The sequence below is a fragment of the Lissotriton helveticus genome, chromosome 6, assembly GCF_964261635.1.
Source record: "Lissotriton helveticus chromosome 6, aLisHel1.1, whole genome shotgun sequence".
NCBI classification, from domain to species: domain Eukaryota; kingdom Metazoa; phylum Chordata; class Amphibia; order Caudata; family Salamandridae; genus Lissotriton; species Lissotriton helveticus.
In genome coordinates this window covers 1,793,189,024-1,793,216,352 of record NC_136067.1, presented here as the reverse complement: position 1 = coordinate 1,793,216,352, position 27,329 = coordinate 1,793,189,024, and the positions used below count along the sequence as shown (strand labels likewise).

The 27,329-nt window shown below is 43.5% G+C and overlaps 1 protein-coding gene across 1 annotated transcript in view; it reads right to left on the bottom strand.

Annotated features, from left to right (window-relative positions):
• The window catches only part of THADA (THADA armadillo repeat containing), a 1,377,633-nt gene that overhangs the window by 1,011,271 nt on the left and 339,033 nt on the right, over positions 1 to 27,329 (bottom strand). The window contains exons 25-26 of the mRNA XM_078649688.1: positions 12,336 to 12,449; positions 2,706 to 2,828 (exon numbers count right to left, since the gene is read on the bottom strand). Of these exons, the coding sequence (XP_078505814.1) occupies positions 2,706 to 2,828; positions 12,336 to 12,449 (237 nt within the window). The remainder of the gene's footprint in view (positions 1 to 2,705; positions 2,829 to 12,335; positions 12,450 to 27,329) is intronic.

Sequence of the window (27,329 nt, the reverse complement as noted above, 5' to 3'; positions counted from 1 at the left end):
AGTCTATTCTTATCCCCTCAAGGTTCCAAGAGTTCTTGGGTTTCACTGTAGACACAGTGACGTCACTTCTACTTTTACCATTGAAGAAGATTACAAAGATTCGTAAGGAGATAAGGTTTGTATTAAGACTAGGCTCAATATCTTTAAGAGAACTTGCTAGGCTTCTGGGTCTCCTCTCCTCTTCCATTCAAACTTTGTTTTCGGGGCCAATACCTATCGTGCTTTACAAAGAGAAAAGGCAAAAGCCCCCCAAATAGGTTTGTGGTATGGAGACATGAGCAGGCTGGTGTTTCAACAGAAGAAATACTTCAGCTGGATGCCAGCCCCAGGTGCGCTGGCACTGAATGCCTTCAGGCAGTCTTGGAAGGGAACCCACGCTTATGCCTCTCTCTGTTTTGTAACTATGGGTCAGGAGGCCAGATTGGAGTTGGGCTCGTGGCTGGAAAACCTGGATGCCTGGAATGGGCGGGAAATCTTTGCGTGCTCTCTAGAATTTGTCCTGGAGTCAGATGGAAGCATTCATGGGTTGGGTGCCCGTCTGGGTATCCAGAATATCCGGGGGTCTGTGGTCCTACATGGAGAGGTCCCATCATATAAATTATTTGGAGTTGACCGCAGGCCTCTATGCTCTAATAAGTTTCAAACATTCTCTGCAGAGCAGAGCTGTCCTGCTGAAGATGGACAAAGTGTCTGCAGTGGCATACATAAATGGTTTAGGGGGTACAAAACCCTCAAACCTATCTGATCTGGCCAAGAGACTTTGGATGTTCTGTCTAGAGCACAAGATCAGCCTCAGAGCAGAGTACCTACCTGGGAAGGCAAATGTGTTGGCAACTCAAGGTTTTCAAGGGATTACAGCGACTGGAAGCTGAAAGAAACCCCCTTCAAAAGTCTGTGTTGTTTATGGGGTCCATTGGAATGGGATCTTTTGGGCAGGCTGACGTTTCAACAGAAGAAATACTTCAGCTGGATGCCAGCCCCAGGTGCTCTGGCAGTGAACGCCTTTATGCAGTCTTGGAAGGGAACCCACGCTTATGCCTCTCTCTGTTTTGCAATGATTCAGAGTTCTTCATAAGGTGAGAATGGAGATATGCTCTCTTATATTAATAGCTCCCTTTTGGCCATCTCAGGCATGGGTTCCAATGACCTTCGAACTAGCTTGTGACATTCCTTTGTTGCCAACTGCAACGGAAGGTCTCTTAAGGGACTGAGATGGAAGAGAGCACCCTGTGGTACTGAGAGGGACTTTGAAACTTGTTGTCTGGAAGGTATCCGGAGATCTGGAGTGATGTCAGGCCTTTTGGGAAGAACTGAAGAGCTCCTCGAAGAGTCCTGGGCTCCAGGTATCCACAGTAGATACAATGGTATATGGAAACCATGGGTACGTTGGTGCTTGGAGATGGATTTGAAGCCTGTGGAGGCTCCAATATTTGAAGTGGTAAATTTTTAGAGGAACAATTCGAGAGGGGTCTTAGTTACAGTGCTATAGATCTGCAGTCTCAGCTGGATATGCTTTAATGAATGGTAGGAGTATTGTGAAGAATTTAATGGTCTGTAGAATTATTAAGAGTATTAGGTTAAGGAGACCCCCTAGACCGAAATATGAGATCCTATGAGATGTAAATCTAGTCTTGGACCTATTCTCTTCATTGTTGAGTAATATGTATTTGGATCGGAAGAGACTGTCTATGAAGTGAGCCTCCTTGCTCTATCTAATTTCCTGTTGATGTGTGTCAGACATTAAAGCTTTAGAGGTAAGTAACAGAGTTTGTGATGCCTTTGGGGTGAATTTTGAGATCATTAGAAGAGCTAAAACAATATCCGACACCATATTTTATCCCAAATTTGATTCTTGCAATATGTTGTGTGTGGTAAATTGTATGAAGGAATATGATTCCAGGATGAGAGAGCATCGTCCTGATGGTATTAATCAACTTCTCATTTCCTTTGTGAAGCCCTTTAGAGCTGTTACATGACAAGAATTGTATAATGCCAAATAATATACACACACAAACACCAAAGAAGTAGCAAGCAATGGCAAAGACAATACATCTAGGTTTATTGTGTTAACACATGCTGAGTAATCACACTAAAGTCAGAACATACAACAAACGAAAGGTGGACTATATATATGCAAGGATCCTTGCCTTCGATATAGTCCATTTGTTGTGGAGTGCTTCAGAGACAAATTGCAATATTACTTAGAACAAAGAGGATGTGGCCTTGTGACTGGAGCGGTCGACCTCGATGCTGGGGAACCCGGTTCGAGTCTCGGCAGGGACGCTCAACATCCTGTGATTCTGGGCAAAGCACTTAATCTCCCCGTGCCTAGCTAAAACAAGAGAATGTGTCTATCTGTAATGCAACTGGTGCTCATGTAAAGCGCTCTGATACCTTCGGGTCAAGTTTGCAATATAATTATCTCAGGAAAAAAAAGACAATGCTTTCACCAATTGTGAGTACACAATTTTAGATAAATGTCAGACTGATGGGATTATAAGAAATGCATTACTGGACTTTGACTGCTGAAGGCAGTTGGCATGAGTTGCATCATACAAGTTTGTTGATGACTGTTGGAAAGCAGTCATCTACCATATTTCTGGGAACAGACAATGCAAATCATATTCACTGCATGATCAAGTGAGTTAACAGGTAGCCAACATCCGTACACAAAAGTAGTTAATATAAAAAAAAATTTAACTTACTGCCCAGACTGGTGATGTAAATCCTAGAATCGCAGCTTGCGTGCCATCTGCTACATATGGAATTATGTTTTCGCTTAAACGTGTGTCCCTGAACAATGCTCTTAAAATATTTAGAGCATGTACCTTTAAAAAAATATGATACAACACAATTAAAAATTACAGAATTGCTCAAAATAGTTTGCACTATACTGGATTGTCTGGTATTTATTTTACCACTAAATGTAAAATACTTGAATTACCTGGGATCAGCAGCTACATTTATACACTACAAATATTGGTACAGAAGACATAAGCAAAAATATTTTACTCTTGTGCTTTAAATGTAAAATAAATGTCTGAATTTCACAGCCAACAAAGTCTTACAGAAATAAGCAGCACCTATACGGACATAAGGTCATGCACTCTGCGACATTGAACAAATACCTTCTTTTGTGCTATTCTTTCACACAAAATTTTGGCAAATACCAAGTTACTCACCTGTGACGGTAGCTTTAAAGGGGGCATTGGTGCATGAGGGCCACCGTCCTTTGGTTCTCTTGGCCACCCATTATCATTCACTTTCAGCACTGTATTATGTAACATTATATACACACACACACACTACAAGTCCTTGTAGTCTATTCCGCAATGGAATAATTTAGGTCTTCTTCCAGTGAAAAAATGCTGCCTCAGCTTTTGAAAATGTGTATTGAATTCAGATGCTGATTTCAGTAACATTACAAGCAAAGGAAACATAATCAACAGGTGGAAAGTGTCTCAAAGGATTTAGCCTCTACTCAAATCCTGCTGTGTAGTCCCTTTGTGGGTACAATTTTTCTCCTGTATGTACTTTAGCAGGTGGGACATTGCATGTAAAGGAGTGAACTACTAGTCCATTAAGGGCCAGGTAGTGTCTCTGGGACAAACAAGGAGATTCACACAAGGATGGTTGGTCCGGTAAAACGCAAACTGTCCGAAAGGGCAGACAAATATCCTTTGATAGTACCAACTGCAAGGCATTGCTGGGCTAGAGACAAAAACGGTAGCACACCAGACATTCTGGCTTGTAAGGGGTCTGTGTTGCAGACTCCACACCAGTCAACAAACTAATCCCAGTGCTTGGTGTAGTTGGACTTTGTATAGGGACCACTGGAAGAGAGGGTGACATCCACAACCTCCGGCAGAAAATCAAAAGCAGTCTGATAAATTTCCACGCATGGAAATCTGGAAGCCAGTTGATTGGTTACCTTGATGCTGGTCCCACTGAAACCTCAGATGTTGCTGCTGCAGAACCCACATATGCCACCTGATAAATATGACATGTGGGATGAATAAGGCCAGCAGACCCAGACATCTAAAAGTCAGTATCACCAAGATCCAGCACTAATGCTAAAACATCAGGATCATAGTCGAAATGTCATGCACTCAATGCCACAGAGGAAAGACCTGAACAGCACTGTATCCAGAAAGGCCCCAATAAAGGGGAACCTGTGGGAGGGAGTCTGATGAGTCTACGGCTAATTGATAGAGAACCCCATCAATGTTAGAGGGTTTGCGGTCATCTGGAGGTGATCCACAACTGATTGTGGTGAGCTGGCCTTCATCAGGCAGTTGTCAGGGTAGGGGAAACTGATATGCCCAACCTCCAAAGGTGCCCCACAACCACCCAATAACATAACTTTTGTGAACACCTGAGGGATGCTGGTAAGGCAGAAGGAGAGCACAGCAAGTTAGAAATGCTCCAGGCCAACCCTGAGCCGAAGTAGCGTTTGCTGGACGGGAGGGCAGGCACATGAAAGTATGCATCCTGCAGGTCCCAAGACAACCTCATCCAGTTACCTGGTTCCAGAACAGACAGAATGTGAGCCAAACTGAGCATTCTGAATATGTCCTTTCAAAGGAAGGCATTCTGAAGGCGTAAATCTTAAATAGGATGAATTCCTCCATTCTTCGGCATGAGGAAGTAGTGGGAGTAGCAGCTCATTCCTACTTATGAGGCTTCTTGATCGTCCCTTTGGTCAACAGAGCCTGCAACTCTTGCAGCATGATGGAAACTGCTCCTCCAAAAGCCACTCTGATGTGGGAGGAAGTTGAGATGGACTGGAAAAGAATGGTAGGGGATAGCCTAGGTCGACAATCGGGAGGACCCAGCTGTCATAAGCGATGGTCCGCCACCCTGATAGAAAATGCCTGACACTTCCTCCCACAGGGTGGCTAAATATCTCTAAGGGCAGACTAATGTGGCTTTGAGGCTGATGCCACAGGGGTGGAGGACTTAGTGGAGCATAGCCCCTGGTGGCCTGTGTACTCTGAGGGATCCCCGATCACAAAAGGGCTGTTGTTACTGCTGTTGAGGTGCGGGGCGTGGCAGCGCCTATAAGCCAACTCTCTGAAATAGTCTCAAAAGGATCTAAACTGCTGGGAAACTCTTGTGTAGGGATAGAAAGACCCAAGGAATGCACAGAAAGCATTTGAGGGCAGAATCACTCTTTTTGCCAAAAAATCAGGACCAAATCAAACAGCATATCCATTGGGGACCCCTGCACATTTCCTCAAAAGCTAGGGGATCGTATCCTCGCTTGGCAGCGTACCACCATACTAGTACTCATAACATGCCCCAAGCAATCACTAGTGTCCAGTCCAACCCAGATGGCATATTTGGCTGCGTCCTGATTGGTCTGAGCCAAAGTGACCTCCTCTAGAACCACAGGCAAGATTTCACTGGCTATATCCCAAAAGACCTGTATGTAATGGCTGCCTCAATCCTTCCCGTCTCTCCATCCAGAGGGATTGTGGGAAATACAAAAGGGTTAACTTTACTGATATAAGCTTAGACCTCCAAACTCTCAGGAGTCACATGCTGAGTTAGGAAGTCCAGGTTGCCTCGTCTAGCCACCGTCCTGTTTATTGATGGGCAAGAGCAAGGCTTTGCCCAGGTATAAATAGTGGTGTCAGTTAGGGCTTCATTAAATGGGAGTAAGGGTTCAGATGAAGGTGGCCGTGGGAGCCCAGGACTTCAGCTGCACATCTAATCACCACAGCAAAAGATGCACTCTCTTCTGCAGGGGGTGCAATGGGCAACACAAACCCTGGGCCCAGGAAGACATCCAGCCCCCTGGCTTCTTGCATGTCCATGTATATGACATTCTTGTCATATTGTGAGGGTCATCATCCCCATTGTCTCAGTCATCATTGTCAGGCTAATCAGAAGCAGACTCAAAAGCCGATGAAGCCTCTGAGGGAGGTTTTGTGGAAGAGAACGTTTTGTCACAATCTGAGAGGACTGGGCGCGCAGGAGTGGAATCACAACTCCACCTCGGTCTGTCATGACTGTAGGTGATATTATACATCAAGGAAACAGATCAGTTACGCGGGAGAGGAGTTGGCCTAACGGCTAGGGCGCTCGAGCTCGGACTTGGGGAACTGGGTTCGAGTCTCGGTAATGACGCTAAACCTCCTGTGATTCTGGGCAAATCACTCAATTTCCCCGTGCCTAACAAAAATGAATGCGTGTCCTCATGTACCGTAACTGGTGCCATGTAAAGCGCTTTGATACCCGATTCGGGTCGTTTGCTCTATATAAAACTCTGCAAAAAAAAAAAAAAGAGCTGTACACACAACACAATTATGACATCAAGTGTTTTATGAACTACAGGGCAACATTTCTTGTCCACAAAACTAGGTAGGGAAATATGTATGTAAATATAATGGCAGTTAAAAACTGTAGGTCAATGTAAAATGTCATGGGCTTCTTTCTTCATTTTTTTTATGAGTGTTTTGGCTTTTCTTTTTGATTTACATTTTATTTTCAGAATCGTTTGAGTGAATCATGACCTTCCTCAATGGAATTGCATTGGGGTTAACTGACCCTAATGCCCCTGATGAAGCCTTATGCGAAACAAGTGTTAACATTTGTATTGTAAAACTATCCAGAGTGAATAAAGAATTTATAGTTGGAACAAAGCAGAATAGTAATAAATGCAACGTTTATGAACCGTAAAGAAGTGTGACAGAGACGACTTTTATTTGCTATAAACAGGAATTGATTTAATTTATGATAACCCACCAGAAACAGAGGTGCTCAGGAAAATGATCAAACATTGAAGAAATATAGTGTCCCTGGAGTACAATAGACACTATGTGAACACCTCACAAGGTGCAGTTTGGCCCAAAGCAGTGAAGTTCTCACGTGGCTGGATCAAAATCAGGTAGAAGTCAGTTATTAGCAACAATCTAAAATTCCTGAAGAAAATACTGATTCACAAATGACACATCTAATGAACATGTGTTACAGCGACACAGAAATCCGTACGAATCGTGCACATTAATTCAAGCATTTAAACTAACACTTTGTTGCTGAAAAGTCTAATCTCAGATCCGATTTAAACTGATGGATAAAATGTAAGGTATAAACTATGTCTTCAAAGAACTAAAGAAGCAGGACTTTATGTGTAATGTATGTACCACAAAGGCAGCGATAAGCAAACTTTTGGAAGTCTTACAATTCTGGGGTGTAACAAAAGGTGATTTCCAACCAGAGGACAAACATGAAATATCTAGCCCCAACAAAGACAAATTAATACCGGGCCAAAGTTTAACAAAATGGCTACTCATGGATTGAAAACTTAACACAATTTGGGTGGCTCCAAGCTTATGTATTGTTCATGATGTAAGTGCAGTGCTGGGTTGGAAAGACATTTGATTGCACTGTTGGGCATCTGCATATTCTCAAAGTTCAAGCAACTTAGATGGTGGCGCTTTAAAATAGTGATTGCCTTTGGCAAATAGAAGAAAATGCATCTAGTAAAAAGAAGGCCCGAATATGAACTAGATGTTAAAATACTATCCTGGAAAGTCTCAGAGGTAAGTGGTAATGAGTCTGCTTTGATTTCTTGCCAAAAAACCCATCCACCTGTGGTATTGTCTACCTGGTATGTTTTAGTGCACACATACCTGCAGACAGGGCTTTAAGTGGGATGAAAAAATTGTGCAGTCTCTCATAGGGGCGTGGCAGTGGTAATTAAGGGCGTGGCTTAAAACACTAAAAAGCTGTGCTCAGGATAGTGTGCTGCCCCACTGGTATTTTGCTGCCTCTGTCGACTCATTCAGATATATAACACACCAAGTAACATTACACCTACAACAAGCCAGGACTATTGGCTTTATCAATGGTTGTAAGTTGCATAAGATAAAAAGCAACAACTATCACTTCGTTGTATATAATATTGAAATTGCTACTCGCTCTTGTGGGCGAGGTTGTGGGGTAAGGTTAGAGCAGCCGACCTTCAATCGGAGGAAACAGGTTCGAGCCTGACGTCCTGTGATTCAAAACATGAATGTGCCCTTGTGTAATGTAACTGGTGCTCATGTTAAACGCTCCAAGTTTGCGCTGTATAAAACTGAAACAAGAGTCTCTTTGAAGTTACATCAAAGGCAGTGACGGGTTGCAGAGTTAAGGTTTAGCTTTTCACCACACTGAGGATAAAAATGGAGCGACCGATAGGCAGTGGCGTAGCAAGGTCAGGTGTCACCCGGTGCAAAAAATTTCTTGTCACCCCCCGCCCACATTGAAATTATTAAAACAAGGGAACAAATGATAGTTACACATACTTTTGCCATTTTGCCACCCCCCCAGTGACATTTTGTCACCCCCCCACAGTGACAACATACCGGGCCGGACTGCACCCCACTTCCTATGCCACTGCCGATAGGGAATCGTCTCGGCACCTGCTTTTATCAATCATTTACAATGCAACGGTCTTGCCTTTGCAAAAGTTAGAGCTATTGGCATTGTAAATTACAATTTTTTAATTTATGTGTTGGTTTTGAAAACCGATAAATAAATGGCATTGTCATTTACAATGCCAATAGCTTAATGTATCGCAAATGCGTAGACCTATTGCATTTGCATCCACACACACACAGAGCCACGCGCACCAACACACAAACACAGCAACACACACACACACACACAGAGCCCAACACACACACACAGAGCCCAACACACACACACACAGAGCCCAACACACACACACACAGAGCCCAACACACACACACAGAGCCCAACACACACACACAAAGAGCCCAACACACACACACACAGCCCAACACACACACACACAGAGCCCAACACACACACACAGAGCCCAACACACCCACACACACACACAGCCCAACACACACAGCCCAACACACACAGCAACACACACACACAGCCCAACATACACACACACAGCCCAACACACACACATACAGAGAGCCGCACACACATACAGAGCCCAACACACACACATAGAGCCCAACACACACACACAGAGCCCAACAGACACACACACACACAGCCCAACATACACACACACACAGAGCCCAACACACATACACACAGCCCAATACACACACACAGCCCAATACACACACACACAGCCCAACACACACAGCCCAACACACATACACACACACAGCCCAACACACACAGCCACTCACACACACAGCCACACAGCCCAACACACACAGAGCCACACAGAGAGCCCCCCCCACACACACCACACACACACACACACACAGAGCCACACACACAGCCACACACACACACAGAGCCACACACACACACTCAGAGCCACACACACACACAGAGCCACACACACACACAGAGCCACACACACAGACAGAGCCACAGAGAGACACACACACACAGACCCACACACACACACACACACACACACACAGAGCCACACACACACACACAGACAGACACACACAACCGAGCACTGCCAGGGAACAGAGGCAAGAAAAGACGAGCGCAGCCAGGGAACAGAGGCAAGAAAAGACGAGCGCAGGCAGGGAACAGAGGCAAGAAAAGACGAGCACATCCAGGGAACAGAGGCAAGAAAACTTACCGGCTCAGGGGGGGGGAGTCTGTCTGTGGCACGGCCGAGACCTAAAAACTAAAGGCTGAATCAGTGGCGAAGCACGCACTTGCAATGTCAGAAGGGTTCAACTCTCCAAGCCACCTCGTATTGTGATTGTGAGGTAGTTCCGCTCAGCCCCGTTTGTCGGTCTACAACCCTCAGCAACGTACACCACCTTACCTACGTTACAGATCTCCATTCCTCCCGGCCGCCGGTTTGTTCAAGATGGCGGCTGACTCACCGCCACGAAAGCTGTTTCTGTGCCCCTCTCCTAACCCAGCTGTAATTGCTAAGGAAAGAAATTAGGCTGATCAATAATGGGAAAATATGATGAGAAATTCCCCTACCTGGTGAAATATAGGACCTCAGCGTGGTCTGGAGTACTTCGATGGCTGGAGCGTCGGACTTTCTCTTTATTTGGAAACACCACAGCATTGGTGGTGTCTGTGCGAGGGAAGCTGCTCACTGCCAGTGGCGCGGAGGCACAGCCAAGAGAGCAAAGGAGGCAGAACCAAAACCCCTTAATGACCACTGGACAGATGGGCGCCGGAGAGTGACCGCGGGGGATCGCAGTGCGAAGCAGCCGCTAATCACATATTTTTTCTCAATGGGCAGTGCAGGAAGTGGTGATGGAGGCGGATGATGTGTTCCTGCCTCTGGGTGACTCACTAGTGAAAGGCAATGCCGGTGCCGACTCAGGAACTTGCTGCTGTCTCTACAGCCATAGTCCCACAGGATCAACAAGAGCAGCTGGATAGCTCGCCTGGAAAAACACAGCTTGTAGGAAAGGAGCATAGTCTATCTTCTACGTCAGTACGAGGGCTGGGTAATGGTGAAGCGATGCAAATTAGAATGCCCGCCCCGCGGAAAAGCACGTAATAGAAAAGGTGGCCCTTTTAGGGCTTAATTATGCACACCAAAAGGACCGCTCGCAGCAATAGATTCAAACCCGTTTTTTCTTGAATAACGCGCGGTCAATAACTGAAGAGTTTCGGTTGAATACATGACAACTTAATAAGTAATGATCCCAGCTTCCAGTCGGACAGTTAGGAGCTGTGACCCACTGTTGTTTTAAAATGGCGGCAGGCGACGTGCGTTATTTTAATTTTTTTAGAAAGTAACCAGGGCAGAAGTCCTAACAAGCGCTCGCCATCTCCGGATGGCAATAGAGGAGCGCTCCACACCACCATGTTTCTCCGAGGCGAAGCAGAAATCCCTCGGAGAAACGCACGTCATTTTCGTGATTGAGAGGCGTGTTTTTCGTTCTCTCCTCTTCCCATTGGCTGGAATGTAAAATTCCAGCCAATAGGAAGAGGAGAGAAAGAAACTAAAAAATACACCCCCGAATCCCAAAAAGACGGGGCTTAAATGAACAGACGCCTGTCTTCTCCAATGGCTGGCCTCCGTTTAGGAAGCCAGCCAATGGAGAAGAGGTGCTGGTTCAAGCCCCACTCTCAAAAACATAAGATCTCCCCAGCGAGACTGCGCAAGCGCAGCCTACGCAGGCGGAGACCTAAAAACTGCTGGGCTCACATAAAGCAGAGTAATCTTTGCAGACATGTCACTTATCTGGGATGCGACCTCCTAAATTGGAGATGGGGCTTTCACTGGCACAGTATAGGACAATGGAGCTTACATGGCACAGATTTTCCAGTCCCACCGAACATGAAACGTAGGTGGAGAATGTTTTCCCACCCCTGGTGGCTTCTCTGACCAAAGAAAAAGCGCCCTAGTTTTTAAATCAGATGTCAGACCCAGGCAGAATAAGCATGGAAACTGAGAAGAGTGTGTAACACTTCCCTGTAGAAGTCCCAACAGTTTTAGCCTACTTCTTCAACCGTGACAAAAACTAGTGACAAGTAAACTAATCATTTCCTTGCTGAAAGGCAAAAGAACCAAAAATGGATGGACGTGCAGAAACTTTTTAGTATCTGTGGATCATGGTAGCAATTTCTTTGACAAGCTGGCAATGATTTCAGAGGAGCAGTCTTGCCATGTAAGTGCCTTGTAGTCCTCCCTCAGTCACACATGAGATGACAGTCAGCCTTCTGAGCTTGCACTACTGACAGAAAAAATGTTTACGTGCATGAGACAAGCAAACTGGCTGTCATGAGGCCAGTTAGACTGATCTCATCACAGGACCAATGTGAGTTGATGTAAGCCTGCCATCCACTTTGGCTGAAATATGGTTTGCTCTCAGCCATTCTGGTTGGCCACTGTTTTCAGGCTCATTTAGAAGTTCAGATGCTAACCAGCTTGTATGAAGAGCCTCCTAGAATGGTTTTTCCACCACATAGGCTCGGATAGCACTTGCTGGAGAAGTGTGGGGTGGCGGTTGCTAGGGGTTAGAAATCAAACGCCAATTTCCATCTCAATGGCTAAATCCCTAAGCAGGCGGATTCTGGTTATCAATTTTGCAAACCTCAGTCGAACAATCATTACAACTAAGTGCTAAATGGCAGACTTCGAATGAAACAGTAAATTTGTTATTGCATTCACCAATTTATATGTTCTCAGTGTTGCAAAGCATTTTAGAAAAACTTAGAACCAAGAGGTCGAACATGTCTACAATATCACTTTTCATTTTTCATAAGTAAGAGCAGGCACAGATGGAAAAAAATATCACATTTAAAAGATACTCTAAGTTACATATATATTCAAATTATCAAAAAAAGGGAACTTCTTTTTTGTATCTTCTGCAGCCGGTTCAATAAATCTGAAGGTTGTTAATCCAGAATATTACCTGCGGGATTGTACTTTGTGGCTCATTCAGAGGCATAGCCAAAGAGATCAGTTCCTTCATTGTCCTTTTCAACAGTCCATCCTTGCAATTTTTTGGTTCTGAACCAAGTAAAGCCTGTGGGGATAAAAATTACAGATTACAATGTGAACCAAAAATTTATGTAAAATGTAAAACAATGACTCAATATTAGTACAAGATAACAACATTTCATTAAGTGGTTGGGAGGGAAAGAACAATTTTTTGGTGGTGCTTCTTCTGGTGGATAATATATGCAACTGCAGATTCCTCTCCTTAGAAAATTCCCCTTGCGCCAGACTGAATATGGAGATTTACGCCCCAGTGCTCCTGCACACTGCTAGGTCGCACTGCGTGGCTCCATGAGGATTGCACACTGCCCCAGAAGTGATGGAAGTCCTGTCCTTTCCATTTCTGAATCCTCAAACGTAAGTGCAAACAATTGTTTGTAAAGGTATGCTGATCACTGTGAGGTTGGTTGAGGAGGGTGTGATTCTCAAGCAATTGCCACAATTATTTTCAGTGTGAACCTCAAAAGTCACAAAATAAACCTATGCTTAATCCTCTTTGTAAGCATTCAGGCTTAACTTAGAGGCAATGTGTAAAGTCATTTATGCAGCACAACAACACTAAAAAGTGATAACACAAGAAATATTCCCACCAATTTAGAAAGTAGAATCTAATAAATTATTAAATACCAAAAGGACAAAAATCTAATCAGTACAATTGGAGATATGCAGTTTCAAAGATTTTACGTGAATATAGTGACTAAAAGCACAAACTGGCAATCACAGTTATCTGATCTTGCGTAACCGGGCATCGCAGGCTGAATACAGGGACCAGGTTAGTCCCGCTGAAAATATTACCTTCTCAAAGCCTTCCGTAAAGAGTGCAGTTTGTGTTAGAGGAGGCCACAAGAAGCAGGAAGAGAGTTGTAGATGGTTGTCGCTGTAGCACAAAGAGCAGGACGGGCTTTGCTGTAGCGTGAAGATTCTGCAAGGCATCGCTAACGGTTGTTGCTGGCGCTTCGCACTGATAGTCAGAGCAGGCTGTCGATGCAGTAGCGCGAAGAGCAGATCTCGCATTGCTGGTCATCACTAGCGGTCTCTGTAGAGTGAAGAGACAGGTTCACTAGAGCTTCGCATGGGCAGGCGGCAAGATCTTGGTGCAAATGTGCCCGTTCACAGTCGTGAAGAGCCCAAAACATCAGGATTTCTCCTTTGTGTTCAGTGGAGTGCATTCTGATACCAACCAAGAACCCAGAACCTGGAGAGGTGCCTCTTGGGGATCAGGGACTCACTCTTGCAGAAGCCAGCAGGGTTCAGGCAGGTCCAGTGGCAGGTGCATACAGGTCCAGATGCAGCCGGTCATGTGGGAAGTTGCAGAGAGGCCTCTGGAGCTTGTTATGTCCTGCAGCTCTGAAGACTGAACCTGGGAGTAACTTCAGGTAGACTGGGATTAAGGGAGCAGGTCCAGTCTTCCTTCTCAGACAGCAGGACAGGACCCAGGCAGTAGGACAGTCCTTCTTCTGTACTATCCACAAGTTCACAAGAGTACTAAAAAGGTTGGTCTGAGGGTCTCGTATTTATACCTTGTACCAGCTTTGAAATAGGAGAAACTTCTACTCTTCTCCCCAGAAATGGTTCTGGAACTTCCTTCATTTCTGCTCTGGTCTAAGGTTGTCTGTAGTCACAAAAGACTAATGTGAAGTTCTTTATGAGTGTGCGGAGGCAGCTCCTTTGGAATGTAAGTGTGGTAGGTGACAGCTCTGCCCCCACCCCTCTTGTCAGCATGACCCATCCTGCCAACACACAGTCCCCCCTTTATGGCACTGTCTGGGAGCAATGCACAAAGACCAACTGCTACTACACCTAGTCACATGACCTTGGACACAGACTACAGGTACCAAATAGCTAGCACATGAAAATTACAACTTTCTAAATGTGGCATTTTCAAAATTGTGACCTAAAAATAGACTTTACAATGGAAACAGGATTTAAATTACTATAATTTAGAGATAAAACATATATATTTCTACCTGTTCCCAAGCAAATGTTATCGCTTATTAAACGTAATAAGGTAACCCAATGTTATCCTATGGGACAGGTAGGCCTTGCAGTAGTGAAAAACACATTTAAGAGTTTTTCACTAAGAGGACATCTGGAGAAAAAACGAATTTTAAGAGTTTTTTTACCAAGAGGATATGTTGATCTTAAAATTACATGTCCAACTTTTAAAATACAATGCAACTTGCCCTATGGGCTGTTTAGGGCCTACCCCAGGGGTGACTTAGACGTAATAAAAAGGAAGGTTTAGGCCATGCCAGGTCGAAATAAGACGATACAAAAGGGGATGATGGATGGAGCGCTTGAGCAAATCAAACACTCACCCCCAGTCAACTGATCTGGGTTTAATCCATCACCATTCTTTAGCCCACTCAGCCACCCCATTTCAGACATGGCTATATGCAAATCAGTCTGACCCTGTGCCTCATGGGAACAGTCCAGTCCAAACTGCCAAGTCATGTCTTCCATGGACCGGAAACAAGCATCTTGGCAGGGTATACTCAGACGTGAGTCCCTTGTTCACTTGGCCACTGGATTCAAGATAGCCTTTCTGAACTGGGGTGGCTGAGTGAACTAAAGAATGGTGATGGATTAAACCCAGATCAGTTGACTGGGGGTGAGTGTTTGATTTGTTCAAACACTCCGTCCATCATCCCCTTTTGTATCGCTTAGGTCGAAATAAGACAGCACACAGGTGTCAATGGCAGACATGAGACTTGTTTTAAAAGACTCCTTAAGAGGGTGGCAGAATAAGTGTTGCAGGCCCACTGTATTTCATTACAGGCCCTTGGTACAAGTAGTATCACTTTCCTAGGTAACGTATAAGTAAATTAAATACTTCAATTGGGTGTAAGCCAATTTTACCATGTTTAAAGGTGTGACCACCAAACACTTTAGGACTGGTTAGTAGAGGTAAAAAGCACAGAGTCCTAAAAGCCGACAAAAACTGGTTCAGAAAACAGGAAGCGTGAGGGCAAAAAGTTTGTGAGTGGCCCTGCAGAGACGGTCAAGTCCACCAATCACTAATTCGGAACATTTTAGGTGTTAAAAAGAGGCCACCTCATAGAACAGGAAGGTAAGAGGGCACTGAGGAACCTACGGTTACATGGAGTATCCACCAGAAAGAGTGTCATCAAAGGTAAGCAATGTGTTCTTCCGAAGGATACTTCTATCAACAGATTCCTCATCTTAGAGTAGATACTAAAGCACTACCTCCCCAAGGTTGAGGTCTATGGAGTGGACTCAGACCAAACTATCTTGTAGCGGACGTGGTGTCCTTCCTGCCCCACCTGGATGTCAAGGCAGTACTGGTTCTTGATGTTATGCACAGCTGCCACGCTGCAGGCGGGAAAGGGCAAGCATTCTTTGCACCAACACAGTGTAGCAGCCTTAGCCTTGATGGAATAGGCTCTCAGACTATCCAGGTGATGCTTCTTGGCCAGTGCATAGCAAATCTTAATGCAGAGGACTATCCACCTAGACAAGGTCCTCTTTTGCACAGCCTTCCCTTTCTCTGCTCCAGAGAACCCAACAAAAAGCTGATCATCAACTCGATGACCCATGGAATAATATGTAAGTATTTAAGGCCCTCTTGGGATCCAACTGATTAAGCCTCTCCTCCTCTTTCAAGGGGTGAAGAGGAGCAAAGTATGTTGATAGAGTGATGGATTGCTCAACATGGAGGTCCCGACTTGGAGTAAGAAGACTGCCCAAGTCCTTAGAACCAATTTGTCTGGAAAAAAGTGGAGTAGGGCAGTTGCACTGAGAGTGACTGTAGTCCACTTACATGATGACAGGACGAAATAACAATGAGGAAGACAGTTTTCATGGTAAGGAAAAGCAGATTCAAAGAGCGGCTTCACAAACTGTTTGGGAGGAAACATGTCAAAAGACTAATAAATTTCAGCACAGCAGGTGAGTTGAAGGAGGATGGCTGGTTCTGCAAATGCAGAAAGGGCTGACAAATGCCCTTTATATTGACCACTGCAAGGCCAGGTTGGGCTAAAGACAAAAACAAATAAAAGGCCATCCGCCAGCTTTGCCTATAAAGGGTCTGTATTCAGGGCACCAAACTAGGTCCCGGGATTAATGGAATTTGTGGAAAGGCACCAAATGGCAAAGATGATATCCACTATCTCAGTTGGCAAATCAAACACAGTCAATTGTCACCATTCACTTTACAAGTGTGAAGGTGTAAATTGCATAGATTCGGTTGGAAGACCCTACCCTGTTAGTGAGACAGGAGGTTCTCTCAAAGTGTCAGCCTCTTCAGATGACACATGCTCAGGAGTTCCAGGCACAAGTCTGGGGCGACCAGGATGACGTGGGCCTGGTCACTCTTGATCTTCTTCAGAACTCATGACAGTAAGAAGCGGGAAGGTGTACAGAAGTCCCTTATTCCATTCCAGCCTGATTGTGATTCTTAACAAATGTTTTTGTGGAAACTCAGACATGCAAACTAACATTGCCCTACTTGACTCTGGTGAAAAGTTCACCCACTGGTGGAAGACACCCTGCACCAACTTGGGATGGGAGCACCAGTTATGATCCGCCTAACAATGCCTGCTTAGTTTGTCCACAATGCCCTTCAGAGACCCCACCTGGTGACTGGTGACCAGAAAGATTCCCTGGACCTCCAAGCCACCTCCAGAGGTGTAAGACAACCTGGCACAGGACCCAAGACCCCAATCTGTCTTGCTTGTAGCAGTCCTACATGCTGGTGGTGTTCTCTGTGAGAACCTGCACCAGCCTCTCGATGATGAAGGCCTTCAGGGTTAGGTGTATGGCCTACAACTCCAGAAGACTGATGACAAGAAGACCCTCCACTGAACACCAGAGTTACCTGCTGTCATCTCCACATTGTGACCTCCTCACCCCAGCTGTGATGTGTCAGTCACTACTTTTAGCTTCAGGTAGAGAAGAGAAAGTGGAAAGTGAGAGTGGTCTGCTGTGGGAGAAGATGCAGTCAATCAGCTATCTCTGTAGTTCTTGAGCTGCCACCTGTGAGATCTGTATGGTATCAAAAGCGTCCCTGGTGATGAGCCAACTGGGATTTCAAGTTCCATTGTAGGGCTCACATATGCAATCTGGTATGGTTTACAAGGAAGATGCACGAGGCTTAGATGCCACCAAGCCTCTGAACTCCACCATATCCAGGAGCGACGTTGGCCTGTTGATGGTAAAACCATACAATGTCAAACATGTTGCCGTCGTCTGGAGGTGCTCCATTACTGACTGCGGCGAACCTGCTTTAACAGCAAGTCTTTGAGGTACAGAAATACAGTAACTCCCGACCCCCAAAGATGGGCAGTAACTACCCCCATCACTTTCATGAACACCGAGGGGCTCTGCTGAGGACGAAGGGGATCATGGCAAACAGGGAATGCTCCTGGCCATCCTTGAAGAGCAGGTAACACCCACGACACCGCAAGACCGGTATGTTAAAATATATATCCTACAACTTCAAGGACACCATGCAGTTGCCCGGGTCCAGAGCAGACAGAATCTGGACCATGTGAGCAATTCAATCTGTCCTTCCGTAGGAAGTTGGTGGGGGGACGGAGATCCAAAATAGGTTGATGCCATTTTTTTTTTTTTTTAAATGAAGAAATAGCAAGTGTAACAATCCACGCCTTTCTCAGAGTCCAGTACCCTATCTAAGGCAACCAGTGAAAGCAAGCAGCATACCTCCTGTAGCAGAATGGGCAGATGCTATTCTGAAATCCATTCTGGCATGAATAGGATATGGGACAGGGAAGAAAGAAAGGGTAGGGAATAACTGTTTTGAATAATTTGAAAGACCCATCTGTCAGATCTGATGGATCACCAGACCGAAAAGACTCGCAGGATCCTTCCTCCCACTGGGAGACATGTGTCACAAAGGGCAAACTAAAGAGGGTTGTTTGACACTGTACCAGGGGAGGAGGAGTTAAAAGACTGCCCAAAAGGAATGGGCTGTATGTTGCATCACTGGCTTGGAATACTTGTATAAACCCCAACCTCTGGAGTAGCCCCTACAGTTTCGAATTTGGTGAGCAAGTTCTCTACTATCCTTAAAGCGTTGCAAAGCAGAGCTGGCCTTCTTAACGAAGAGACAAGACCCCATTAAAGGGCCTTGTCCATCAACACAGCCTACAAAACGCTGGGCACCTAAAGTCGCTGCTCAAGTTCCAAAAGACTTCAGTATGTCAGCCCAAGAGGCAGACTGCACTTCCACACCACAATATCAAACTAGCTGAGGCCTGTACAATAAAGCTCTCTGTAGTAGGGTGCTTAGTGAGATACGCAAGATCACCAAATGGCAGTCCATGACGTCTGGCTACCTACTTCTTCACAGGTGAGCAAGAGCATGGTTTTGATCAAGTTTGTCAGTTTCAGTGATGGCATCACTAAACAAAAGTAAGGGCTCAGAAGTTGCTGGCCTGTGCTGCCGGACTTCTGTTAAAACACTTGTTTTCGTTTCAGGGGAGGGTATCTGCAACTCCAACACTACGACTGCCCTCCAAATCACCACTGTGAATAAGGCACTCTCCTCCAGTGGTGGCCCATGTGAGGAATCAAGTTCTGTCTCAAGAGAAATGTCCGTCCCACTGCCCTTTTGTAAATCAAGGTATAAAGCACCATGGGTGTAATGAGGAGGAAGCAAGCCCCGCACCCCCCATCAACATCATTGACCTCTTGGGTGGGCACCCTGCTCTGCCACAGGGTCAGATTTTCAACGGAAAATATAATGAAGCTTCGGCTGATAACTGTGCCACAAGCAGAAGCACAAGGTTAGAATCAGGCTGCTTGACAACAGGTTGCGCTTTTGTAATTTCATTGGGCCCTAGTTATATCCAAAACAAGCTCAGAAGGTACTAGCCCTACAGAAATCTACGATCCACCCGTCAAAATCCTTTAAGTATTCCAACACTACATAAATCCAGAACTGGAGGTAGACCTTTCTCCTTTCTAGTGCCAAAATAGTGGAATTTGTTTAGTAGGAAACTAAGTTCAACGCATTTCTAAAAACCCATCTCTGTAAAGACTTTAGAATTTCTTCTCTGTCCATTTCAGATGGAAATACCTTGATTCTCTATTCTTACACTTTTCTGCAACCAGAGCCAGGACGCTCTATTTGGAGCAGCTGTTTCGCGCTTTATAAATGCTCTCATTCATTCAACATTGGTAGAGATCAGGCATACGTTGGTTCAGGGTCCCACATGGGCATAGGCACCAGATCATCTCCCGGTGGCTACAACACTGTCGCAGGGTGGTTGGAACAGACGTGGATCTTGAGGCTGCGATATAAGCCTGTACTGAGTTGGTTCAGGCTCGGTAATGGGACCCAAGTTGACAAGCAATGAGGGATAGAGGCCCATTGGCAGTCACCTTACTGGAGGGCCCAGCAGTTCCTTGGGGCCTGTAGGTGAACTAGAGGGAGCCAGAAGTACACTGAATATTTGCAACATGGATTCCAAGAAGGCCCCGATATGGTATGGAGTTGATGACTACCTGGGAAATTCAGGGTGCTTCAGGATCACCTGAGTAATCGGCTCAGTGACCGGTGACCTCGATAGGGTACGACTCACATCTTGACGCCCTTGCATCTTCACCTTGGAGTGGCAAGATGGGATTAAGTCCTCATTTGTTTATGCTTGTGTTTGGACTTGCCAGAAGATTTCAACTAAGAAGTGGAATGATCGAGAGAATGGCCCGCGACTCGTACCTAGCCTGGGCTACAGGCTTGGAACAGGAGTAGGAACTACATGAAAACCACAACTTTATCTTGTGTTCAGTGCCATACAGCTTTGCCACTTGGTCTCGAATTGCTCTTGTGACCGACATCTGCATCCTGTAGTCGCGGCACAGCCTGAAACCTATATCCTATAGCCCAATGTGAAAGTTTGGAAGCTGTGAGAAGACACAAAGGTAGAGCTCTGGATCCAGATAGAACAGCACGGAAAGAAAGGAAATTACGTCAGTTGACAGGAGTGGTGCTTAAAAGTGGATCCACTCCATCACTTCTGGGGGGTTATGGAGTCAGCGTAAAGCCATATGCGGCTACTTAGTGGTGCGCGGGTGCCCTGGTATGAAAAATTGCCTGTTCAAATCAGGCACCTAGGGTAAATCATAAGGTGGGAAATCTGCAGTTAGAAGTATCCAACAGAAAATTACACTTTGCATTCAGTGCAAGAGGCTAGCCTTGATTACTTTTTAGATGAAAAAGTGATCCTAACTATACAACAAAAGTTCTTAAATGATCTGAAACACAATGCCATCCTCTAGATCCCTGATAGCCGCTCCTACTTTGAGGGCCAGTTTGGGGGGCGGGTCCCCCTGAAGGAAGTGTTAAAAATAAAAAACAATACATAGGGTTTAATGCAAAAATACCAGGCAGCCAAGAAAATATCGATAGACAACGATTGTTACAACTGACCATGGCTCTCTCTAGAAAATGTCAATTTGAGCAGTACGCTAAAAACATGGAACATTTACTCTATTATATATGCATTTTCTGTTAATACAAGTCAATGTAGGGTATTGTGTGACAACAATTAATTTCAGCAGAAACTTAAATGTGTGCAGATTTCCAAATCCTTTCTCCAAGGAAATACAGGGCAGCCATAAAGAGAAGATATCATTTATATCCACAAATACTAATTATATTCTTCTCATAAAAAGCCTACTTCTTTTGCCAGATTTGAAAAAGAGATTGTGCTTACTGAATGTGCAATGTACAACATGAGGTATCAAGGTTCCCGTCCCAAGATTCAATTAACGCAATACTGTGTGAAGATTTAAAGAGAAGAAACAACATTTATAGTTATAGTTGGTCTTCAGTGAACAAATATATATACATGTATATATATATATATATATACACACACACACACACTTATTTCTGACATATCTTTTATGTGTGAATTACTTGAACTTGAGAGTGAGCACAATGAGAATGAACAAATTGAGTATTTTAAATGTAGATTAGAAAAAAGCCTTGAAATTTAGGCCCAAGTCTAAACTTTTCCCACAGACCCCACGGGAAAACAGATATCTGTTCTGAATTAATGATAAAAGAGTTAAGAGATATAGGTCACAGTCCAATAAGCCCTAAGAAAAGGTCCTATCCGAGAGACACTATAGACAAACCATCAAGAAACTACAGGATTGTGAGGAAGTATTCATACGAGGTTCAGATAAGGGTGGTAATGTGGCCAAAAGAAACGCACATGAAGGAAGCTTATAAACAACTTAATGATTTGGAGCTCTACAGAAGGATTACTATGTCTGATTATCTAAACATAACAAAAGGCTTTGACATTGAATTTAAAAAAATGGTGAGATGATCAGTTATGATATCAATTTCTAAGACAGGAACACCCAAGACCTCCAATTTTCTATCTTATTCCGAACGTGCATAACAATGTTCACAGCCCTCCTGGACGCCACATAATGGCAGCAGAGGGAAACATGCTTGAGAATGTCTCCAAATACATTGATTTTTTTTTAGGTCTATTAGCAGATAATCTCCCTTCGTATATTAAAGACACTTAGAACTTTCTACCTAGGATCTTAGATGCAAACTGAGAAGAAGACATGTTGCTGATGACATTAGATGTTGCAGAGTTATACACAAGTATAAGTCATGCAGATAGCTTTAAGGCTGTTGAGCAGTATTTGAGCGCTAGGTCCATAAGACTTTACAAACACAGTTGTAAGTTACTTAGTATGATGAAATGGTGTTAAGCAAAAATATGTATTTTAATGTTTAACAGGGAGATATTCTGCCAATGTAGGGGGATTAGCGATGGGCACCTGCTTCACCTCCAGCTATGCAAATTTGCATATGGGTTGGTGGGAGGACCTTGTGCTCGGAGGAAACAAGATGGAAGAAATCAATTTTAAGATTTGAATGAATCATACACTAATAAGATCAGCAACACAGAGAAAGAGTTATTGGATGTTTTAATATGTGTGGAAGATCAGAAATTGGTTACAACCCTATACCGAATTGCAATGGCAGGCAACAGCCTTTTACATCCATGTAGTTTTCATCCAAGTCCATGGAAGTATTTACTTTGGTGAATTATTCATAGCCAGACGAGTATGCAGTGCATATGAAGAGTATCATAAAACTGCTAATTAAATGATAATGAGATTTAGAGCCGGAGGGTATAATGAAGCTATATTAAAAACATTGTATAATAGAGCAACTAGATGCACAAGGGAAGAAGCTCGCTCTCGGAGTAAAAGCCATAGTAAAGCAAACAGGACATAGATTTGTTACCACATACAATAGTCAACATAGACAAGTGAAGGCAGCATTAAATAAAAACTGGAACTTGATCAAAAGTGATCCAGTGATAGATACTGAAATACCTAGAAGGCCATTGCTCAGGATCAGATATGGTATCAGTTCCTTGAAGAGAAAGAAAGGGCGCTCAGCAGCCTAGGTCGGTTGCGAGTGGGAATGTTTGTCTCCAAAACTAGGAATAAGTATGCAAGAGTGGGGAGTGGAACTCCTGTGTGTCTTGTGCCCTCACACACCCTTGCGAGTGTAAAGCATCATCATTGGGCACTGCTCCTCGTGGGGGTGGCGCTGCAGTCCCTCACGGGCCCAACTAGAGGGCTCTTTGGTGGAGATCTCTTAGGAGTTGTCGCACTTATGTATGTGAGTGTGTGGGCTAAGTGATGGGTATGAGTGAAAATAAAATCACCTGTTGGTACCCTAACAGATTTATTGGGGGGTCCTCTGGGATAAGCTAAAATCTGGACAGGGATGGAGATGCATTTAAGCAAATTAAAAGAAGGGGAAAAAACAGATGTATTCCTGCTGCTCTCAACCCGTAAATCAGTGTTTTGTGTGTTTAGAAGTGAGGGATGGTCGACATGATTTGCGCTGTCAACCGGTCCCTGTTGGATCCTTTTATGAAGACAGGACACGATTTAATGAAGAGGAAGGTTTATTTAAGTAGAAACCTAACGACCTCCATAGCCGTCCTCTCAGCTCCTCAGCCAAGCTCCTTCTGCTGGTCTCTACATTCCAGATTCCAGAAGAAGAATCTTGCTGCTAGGAGTCTATAGAAAATATACAAGTTCAGAACATAACACATCTTCCTTCTTAACAAAAAAACATTTTTATTTAAATAGCAAATTATTCACCTATAACATTTTCTAAATATATACCAACATTTCATATACAAAATTATTCACATATAACATTTTCTAAATATATAACAACATTCATCATTCACTAAGATTAATAAAAATCCTAGGAACAAATGTAATCCTCCAATTTCTTGGGTTTCATTCTTAAACGCCCACTAGGAAGTCTATTATTCACTTCCTTAGTTTCATCAATACATCCTGAATTTTTCCTTAACCAAATTCTTGTTTCCATTTCATTGCATTTGGTAACCTTACAATTATTCCACCATTTTCCATCATCCGTTTGTATCAAATTCCCTTTTACTTTTAAAATTCTCTTAGGATCAGATAACTTAGAACTTCCCTTCCTTACAAAGTTACTTGGACAAACCCGGACATATTCGCCTTCATTGAAATCTTCTTACTCTTTCCTACGTTCTCATTGTATCTCATTTGATATCCTACTTGATACTTAACCGCCTTCTTACACATTACTTCATCCCTTACGATCCTTCTGTTATTTCTTTCCATCCATGCAGGTACCGCTACAGTGCAAGGAACCCTGCCTTTGAGCAAACAAAAAGGAGACTCTCCAGTTACGGAATTGGGGTGGTTCTATAGTTCCATAACATTTTCTTTACTTATGTTCTCCAACACAAATTTGTAGACACTGCCAATTGAATACTTTCTCACATAACCCAGTTGAAGCGCTCAACCAGACCATTTCCCCATGGGTGATAAACTGGCTTTCTTAAATGTTTCACACCCCATTTGTTGAGAAACTCACTAAATTCATGGGAAATAAATTGGGGGCCATTGTCTGACAATTCTGCTGGACATCCCTCTCTTGTAAAAACTTCTTCACAGAAAGAAATAACGTTGCTAGATTTAACTTCTGTCATAAAAGCAATTTCAGGCCACTTTGAATAATAGTCTATCATGACCACTGCAAATTTATCTACAGAACCCAATCCTTCAAATGGTCCACATATGTCAATAGAAATCCTCTCCCATGCTCTACTTGGAAAGCTCATAGGAGTTATTGGATAATCTCTTAATACATGTGACTTATCACTACAAGTACATGATACACATTCCCTGACAAATCTTTCTATGTCTCTGTCCATGTTCAGCCACCAGAAGTCTATTCTGGCCTTCCTTTTAACAGCGGACATTCCACCATGTCCTTCATGTAATAAGTTAATTAATTTAGATCTCAAGGAATCAGGTACGACTAACTTATCACCTCTTCTTATAATTCCATTCACCTCCGACAGTTCTTCCCACACATCTTTAAACATAGCTATATCTTCATCATACTTTCCATTGAGAGTAGGTAACATCTTAATGACCTTTACCAAAGAAACATCAGATGAAATGGCATTTTTCCATTCCTGTTCATTAATGGCATGATATAATTCTTCAATATTGGCTATCAACAACCCTTCCCCATCATCTTGATTTTCTATTTTGTCATCCACAGGCAACCTTGACATACAGTCAGCGTTTACATTTTTTATTCCCGGTACATACTTCAAGTCAAAGGAATACTCTTGTAATCTATGCATCCATTTAGCTGTGCGAGGAGTAGCCCTCCCTGCTCCAGAAGTGGTGAAAATGTCTAGCAAAGGTCGAAGTTCGAATTTGGTACCCCAAATGTACACACGGAAGTGCTGCACTCCCCACCAACATGCTAGTGCCTCTTTCTCACTGGTGGAATACGATAATTCTGCACCCTTAAGCGTACGTGAAGCGAATGCAATCACATTTTCTTTACCATTATTTACTTGCATTAATACAGCTCCTAAGCCATATCCACTAGCATCCGTGACTATGATAGATTTGTTTACAGGATTGAAAGATTTTAAGGCGGTGGCGCTAGCAACAGCTTCCTAAACAGTGTCAAAAGCATATTGGCATCTTTCTGACCATTGAAAACAAACCCCTTTCTTCATGATGTCGCGCAAAGGTTGAACAATATCGGAACAATGATGAACAAAATTAGAATATTACTCCGCTAGACCGAGAAATTACCTCAGCTGGTCCTTATCTAAAGGCGCAGGAGCATTTTCCAGATCAGCAATCAAATTCAGCTTGGGTTTTATTCCTTCGTGTGATAATGTATGTCCCAAATAATCTACCTAGGTTTGACAAAATTAGCATTTTTGCAAACTAATAGTGAGACCAGACACTTCCAATTTCGATAAAACTTCTCTCAAAATATGATCATGTTGATCTTCACAATCTCCCCAGACAAGTATATCGTCTTGAAACACTAGTACATTTTTACATCCTTTAACACCTTTTGCATTATCCTCTGAAATACAGCAGATGGCGAGGCTAATAAGAAGGGCATTCTGATGAATTGGAACGCACCCTCAGGTGTAATAAAAGATGTCAGATGTTTTGATTCATGATGGAGACGCACTTGGTGGTAAGCGCTTGACAAATCTAGTGTTGTGAAAATTTTTCCACCACTAACACTTGATAACATCTCATTTATGCGAGGTAAAGGATACCTGTCAATCCATATACATTAATTCAGATCCTTCAAATCCACACACATGCGGATCTTGTCATTGGGTTTGTGTGCAATCACATTCGGACTTAACCAATCCGATGCTTCTATTGGTTCTATGATTTTCTCATTACAAAGTCTCTGCAATGCTTTCTTTAGTTTTTCTCTCAACGACATTGGTACATTCCGCACCTTAAGCACCTTAGGAACTGCATCCTTTCTTACTATGATGCGGTGCTCAAATCCTTTGAGACAACCTAAATCACTTCTAAATAGATTTGGAAATTCACTAACCCACTTATTAACCATTTCACCCTCAGTTACAAGCACTTGCAATGGACGATTAGGATTTAGAATGATGCCCAATCCTCTTTGTTCCTTCAATCCCAAAAGACTTCTCCCAGATACCACTACATAGATTTTTGCAATGGTATAACAAATCTTAGCGTTAAAATATCCAATTACAGGTAATTTAGTTCCACAATACCCTAAAGGTGCTACGTCAGTTGGAATTCATTTAATAGAACCTAGACTTTTCCACTTTACCTTATCGATTAGAGTAAATGGAGAACATGAATCCGCCCATATTTGTAATTCAGTACCATTTATAGATATCACACACTTTGGAGGAGAATATGATTCAGATTGAATATTCTGAATTGAATTAATCTCCTCGATTACCATGACTTCTACGTAACGGTCATCACCAGTATCTATATCATCTCTTGTTTTTGTTAAAGAAGACTCATCTATTGAGTTTACAGTTTTCTTAAAATTAGAAACCACATTAGATTTACATGCTCTAGAGAAATGACCTACTCTATTGCATTTGTAACATCGACTTTTGATGGCAGGACAATGAGTAGCATCAGCATTGTGTCTATTGCTACCACACCTATAGTAATATCTCTTGCTATTCACCATTTGTTTCTTTCCAAAATTAACATTATCATCACAGGGCTCGACAAATTCACTCGCCCGCTCGCATTTAGATGAGGACGAGCTATTTTTAGGTCCTACTCGCCCTTTCTGGCGAGTAGGAAATCAAACTAACTTTTGTCTTCTGTCTTTAAAAGCAGAGCAAAAGTGACAAGATAACACTATTTAAAGGCATTTTTATTGCTCACAAAGGAAAGGAGCAATAAACATGCCTTTAAATCTTGTTATCTTGTCACTTTTGCTCCGTTTTCAGAGACGGAGGTCAAGTGGGTTGGAGTCAGGTCGAGGGGATTTTCCATGGTACTAGACCTGCAGGACTAATACCAT